Source organism: Galeopterus variegatus, unplaced genomic scaffold (assembly GCF_000696425.1).
Source record: "Galeopterus variegatus unplaced genomic scaffold, G_variegatus-3.0.2 Scaffold7915, whole genome shotgun sequence".
Taxonomy (NCBI): domain Eukaryota; kingdom Metazoa; phylum Chordata; class Mammalia; order Dermoptera; family Cynocephalidae; genus Galeopterus; species Galeopterus variegatus.
The window spans coordinates 98,504-100,408 of record NW_007734026.1 but is presented as its reverse complement, the minus strand read 5'-3'; the positions used below and the strand labels follow the sequence as shown (position 1 = coordinate 100,408).

General features: G+C 46.1%; 1 protein-coding gene across 1 annotated transcript in view; it reads left to right on the top strand.

Annotated features, from left to right (window-relative positions):
* The first annotated feature begins 784 nt into the window (after positions 1-784).
* The window catches only part of ASB9 (ankyrin repeat and SOCS box containing 9), an 18,813-nt gene continuing 17,692 nt past the window's right edge, over positions 785-1,905 (top strand). The window contains exon 1 of the mRNA XM_008592426.1: positions 785-817. Coding sequence (XP_008590648.1) covers positions 785-817 — 33 coding nt within the window. The remainder of the gene's footprint in view (positions 818-1,905) is intronic.

The following is a 1,905-nucleotide window of genomic DNA, read 5'->3' as shown; positions in this document are numbered from 1 at the left end:
AGCAGATTGTCATGTAGGCCTGGTCACACAAGAAGGGGTGTGGGGCTATAGGTCCCCAACAGTATTGTGAGTAATTTCTTTGTTGTATTTCATTTACCTGGACTTAGGTATCAACACCTAAATGCTGGTTTAAAAATGGCAGTCATCACTGGAGGAGTACCTTTATAATAACAGAATACCTGATGAATAATTCCTTTAAAGGACAGTTTTCTTTCATCTCATGATCTGTTGCCCAGAGTTAACATTTTGCTGTGAATTTCTTGTGTATTTTAGTAGTGTGAGTGGAATAGATTAGACAAATATAGAACATTGAGAGGGGAAAAAAAGGATGTGAGGACACATGTTTGAGGGGATGCCTTTAATAAAATAATAATGCCAATAATAAAATAAAATAGCAGATGCCACATGGTAAAGTCCATGGGAGGTGCCTGTGAAGGGACCGATGCAGTAACTCCAGTTCTCCTTGAGCCAGGAGGTCAGTAAGCATCGACTGCATGTTCACTGGGTAGAGATGGGATTTGAGCTTATGAAGGATGGGGAGATAGAGCTCTTTTCTCCCTGCACACAGCAGAGCTGGGATGGCAAAACACTGTAAAGGGCATTGGAGTATCTCATTTCCAAACAGATGATGGCGAGTTGCTCAGAAGCCCTTCCCAGGCTCTGGACTTGAGCTCCTGTAGACTCAGGTGTATACCCAGAATGACTGGCTATCTCAAAATGTGTGAGCTTGCTGATCAGAGGGTAAAAGCCAAAAGAACAGGATGATGAGGGGGCCGACTCGTAAATGTCCTCAAAAGTAGAAGTATCAGAAATGATGGTGAGTGAGGCAATTTATTGGAATGATTTTAGACAACTTTTAACTCTTCTGGGAAGAAAAGGTGCAATATGATATCGAGTCATTAATTGAGCTAACCATGCTCTTAAATGATGTGCCCCCAGGAGAAGAACATTTATTGTACCCAGTTTCCGCCTGTTAAGTATACTGTGTTCCAAGTGTGGGGGCAGGAGGGGGATGTCGTGGAGCCCCTCCTGGAGCTCTTTTTATGTTCTGCTTGGATTGAACTCATGACCCATCTCTTGGAAAGCACATTTTCCCAGAGGTTAATGGGCCCCAAGGTCAGCCTTTCAAATACTTTTCTTGCTTCTCCCAAAGTACCTAGAGTGGGAATATAATCACCCCTCTGCTTTGGGACTTTCTGCCTTTCCTTGTCTATGGAGAATCACCCAGTGCTTTGGCTCTGCATTAGTCATCTTTTGCTGTGTAACAAATTACACCAAAACTTAGAGACTTAAAACAACAAACATGTATTAGCTTGTCGGGCCTTAAAAACCAATGCCACCTTAAGTGACATTACAAGCGGCGCCATTATGGGCCCACAAGGGCGTATTAATGTGGCAGCCTAAGACGGCGCCAGGAGGAAGTAGGGTGGGGGTGTCTGCAGGAATCTTGCCTAAGCCCTTATTGGCCAAATCTGCAATCGTGAAAGGCATTGAGATGTAAAGCTAGGCATTGAGACAGAATGCACGCCCTTGACCTTTAAGCTGAATGTTAAAACCTCCCCTCCCTATCTGCCTATAAAAACAAGTGCTTGTGTGATAATAAACGGAACTGCCTTCACAGAACCCCCTCCACGTCTGAGTGTCCTTTAACTGGGCTGGTTTGGGGCCGGCGGTGTGCTCACCTCTCTTCACGGCTCTCTTCCTCCGTCTCCTTCCAAAGGGGACTGGAGGGAAAGAGGAATCCGGGCCCGTTCGCTCACCAGAAGGAACGAGGCTAGTGCTGTATGGGTCAGCCGCCAGCTGCGGACCCAACAGAGTGGTGCCCCGTGTGAGGCCTTTTTAAAAAAACTCGTGGGTGAAAGGCGAGTGAGTGAGGCCCCCGGCTGCTCGGTCCTGAAAGAAGGT